The 3,615-nt window shown below is 50.1% G+C and overlaps 1 protein-coding gene across 1 annotated transcript in view; it reads left to right on the top strand.

Annotated features, from left to right (window-relative positions):
• Positions 1 to 972: 972 nt before the first annotated feature.
• LOC103373338 (F-box/WD repeat-containing protein 7-like) overlaps positions 973 to 3,615 on the top strand; it is a 27,368-nt gene continuing 24,725 nt past the window's right edge. The window contains exons 1-2 of the mRNA XM_008303201.1: positions 973 to 1,149; positions 1,237 to 1,360. Coding sequence (XP_008301423.1) covers positions 973 to 1,149; positions 1,237 to 1,360 — 301 coding nt within the window. The remainder of the gene's footprint in view (positions 1,150 to 1,236; positions 1,361 to 3,615) is intronic.

Here is a 3,615-nt window from a genome sequence, read left to right as displayed (position 1 = left end):
AAGCCCTTTGTGATGTTTTCCAGAGAAAGGTAGAGCAGCACAACCCTCAGTGACTCTGGTCTCCTCCATCAGAACATGTGAGCAGAACCTAGTGGACTCTGGTCTCCTCCATCAGAACATGTGAGCAGAACTTAGTGGACTCTGGTCTCCTCCATCAGAACATGTGAGCAGAACCTAGTGGACTCTGGGCCCTCTGTGCAGCCATCAGGTGAAGAAGTGCCTGATCAGTGTGTCTAACTCGTAGCTTGAGTCATGAGCTGCTGATGAACATTCAGACCTAAACAACCACTGCTGACCTGCAGACGCACAATAAAGCCACATGTCCTGATGTTCTGCGTTTTGTTCGGTGTTTTTGTGAGTGTGTGTTTGCATCTTCCGCCTGCTGCACATGAACAGAGCAGCTGCCTCCAGCGGTTCTTACGTAACCGACCAGAACACAAGACGACACACGTGGACGCCTGTGCAGCTCGAGGACACCAGAACACACAAAGACTAACGAATGAAGGCAGAACCATGAAGCACAGAACAGAACGAGGAGGAAGTTCACAGACTGACACCAGATCAGTTCTACATCCATCCAGGTGCCTCAGTCTGAACACTGGACCTGGTTCTGTTCATGTCCTCTGTCAGCAGCTGGTAGCATCAGTATTATGGGATGGATCATAGTGGTACCAGTTTAATGTCTATGACATAGAGTCAGAGAAACAATCATCGGTACCCTGGATGTGGTTCTGGTTCTGATCAGTCACCAGAGGAAACTTTACAAAGTGCATTCTGGGTAAACGTTCCAGGCTCATACCAGCATGTGTGGTGATGCTGGGTCAGAACCAGTTCTAGAGGGAGGACCGGTTTATCTCCTGTAACCAACGTAACAGAAATGTTCAGAGAATGAAGTCAAACTTTGCCTCATTAGATAAAGTGACAGCAGAACAGAATCTGGTTCAGGTGAGATGTTCTGACTGGTTCCTCATAATGACCTTTCACCTTCTCTTCTTGGCTCCGCCCCTCCTGCAGATGTGGAGTGGTCCTGAGAGGCTGTTGGCTCTGGACGAGTTGATTGACAGGTGTGAGACGAGTCAGGTGAAGCACGTGATGCAGGTGATCGAGCCTCAGTTCCAGAGAGACTTCATATCGCTGCTGCCCAAAGAGGTACGGCACCGTCGCCCCACTGTCTGGCTGCAGGCCCACATTAAAGACGGTCCTGCTAACAGAACTCTGGTGCTGTTCTGGTTCCAGTTGGCGCTGTACGTGTTGACCTTCCTGCCTCCCAGAGACCTGCTGCAGGCCGCTCAGACCTGCCGGTACTGGAGGGTCCTGGCCGAAGACAACCTGCTGTGGAGGGAGAAGTGCCGCGAGGAGGGTAAACGTACAGAAGACACATTTATATAGAATATACATCATATACTACATATTAATACAGGCTGCAGGTGTGTCGGTGGNACCTGAAGGCTGGTTTACCTGAAGGCTGGTTTACCTGCTTCTGTTTGTGGAGACGTCAGACTGGAAGTAAACCAGCAAAACCATTAACGTCCGCAGTGCCTTGAAACGGGTCCAGTCTGTATCCGACACAGCCGGTTACACGTTTACTGCCCCTGATGTGTTGCTGCCCCCGATGTGTTACTGCCCCTGATGTGTTACTGCCCCTGATGAAAAACTACGCTAGCTGCCTCTATGACGAGCTGAAGATGCTATCCCATTGCAGTGTCGTAGCACTGACTCTGTGTAATTTATTAATGCTAGGCTACGTTAGCTGCTGTTGTTAGATCATACTAGCATGATGTAGCGATTGCTATGTAGCTAGCTAGCTAGCTCTGCATGTAACCAGTATTCCAACAAAGCAACATTGTCTTCTAGTCACAGCAGCCATGTGTGGACAGCAGCAGGTTGTTCTGGTTGTACTGCTCACTAAGACTAGTTCTGCTGGTTAGTATCCACTAACATTCACTACAGAGTAACTGCCTGCTGCTGGTTAGTTCTGCTGGTCACCAGCCTCAGCTCGGTTAGCAGCAGATTATGAATATTAATGTCCTGAAGCCAGTTGTCTTTATACGAGTCTCTCTGGTGGCCAACCAGGAAGTGACGCCTCCTCTGGTCTCGACCATAGATAAGTCTAATAAAGGTTAGATGTCTCGTCCGCGCTGTCGGCCAATGGAATCGCACGGCCACACTGGCGGCCATCTTGGCTCGGTCCGCTCACTCACCCATAGCATTGTGTTGTGGTGGTGCATGGACTTTTTAAACAACCACAACTTGCTCAGTTTTCTACCGATTTCCAGACGGTTTGGTTTGTTCTAAACGTCAGAGGTGTAGCTATAACTGATGGATAATGATGTTACGCTCTCACAGCCAGCAACAATTAGTATTTTAATTGTTGTGTATTTTATTTGTATTTTTGTCATTTGAATTGTTGCCACCTTAATAAAATTTGTAAGAAACCAAACCGTTTGTAAATCCGTCCAGATTCCAGCGAGATCAGAGTATCTAGGTTTGTGCAGATCACTCAGCTTCCTTCACGACCACAGGTTCCTCCCATCTGGCCTTTATTATACGTGTCTATGGTCTCTACAGGATTACACAGTGAGAGGCTCCACCTGGTGGAACAACCAGGTACTGCAGCTGGTCTATGACATGACGGGCTTGATCCTGTTTGGAAAATTGAATCAGCTAATAATAAATATTAGAAAAGGCCGATCAATAACGCTGATCAATAGCTGTGATCTGTGTCGGCCTGTTGGATGTGGAACTGTTGGTTTATCTGCAGGTCACCAAGTAGAACATCACCGCTGGCTGTGGGTAGTGTGATCTGCACACACACACACACACACACACACACACACACACAGTGGAGGCTCAGGACACACACACACACACACACACAGACACACACACACACACACTGGAGGCTCAGGACACACACACAGACATACACACACATACACACACACACAGTGGAGGCTCAGGACACACACACACATACATACACACACACACCTAGACACACACACATATACATACACACACATATACATACACACACACACATATACATACACACACCTAGACACACACACACGCGCCGCTCGGAGCTCCGCCCCCTCCCACGCACAGGGGCGTGTCCTGCGTGTTTCTGCTGCAGTCTCGCCGTTCAGACCGTCAGTGTTCAGCAGCAGCAGCGGAATCAGGAGCTGATCAGATATCGGAGGCTCATCGATCACCGTCCGTTCACGGATCGATGGATCAGTGACGTCAGTCGGCTGTTTTCGGGGCTCTTCGGATTTTCCCTTCGGTTGTGTCGGGGCGGGGGGGCAGCGGGGCATCATGGGCTTCTACGGCACCCTGAAGCTCATCTTCTACAAGGTGAGTATCGATCCCTGATCGATCACCGATCGGCTCCCACCGGGTCGGGCTCGCGCACCGGGATGACGAGGCGTTTCTCTCCGTGACAGCGGAGTGCACCCGCAGCGTGTGCGCGGGTCGGTAAGCGCGTGCGTGCGAGGAGCACTGCGGAACCGGGAGACAGAACTCCTGTCCTCTGCGCGTCTGATTATTGATTATTGATCATTGGTTCACTGGTTGATGTAGTTCATCCTGAATCAGCAGCAGAGATCAGACCGG

The sequence above is a fragment of the Stegastes partitus genome, unplaced genomic scaffold, assembly GCF_000690725.1.
Source record: "Stegastes partitus isolate 25-593 unplaced genomic scaffold, Stegastes_partitus-1.0.2 Scaffold1956, whole genome shotgun sequence".
NCBI classification, from domain to species: domain Eukaryota; kingdom Metazoa; phylum Chordata; class Actinopteri; family Pomacentridae; genus Stegastes; species Stegastes partitus.
Note: the sequence above shows the minus strand (reverse complement) of the source record. Positions and strands in the feature narration are given on the sequence as shown.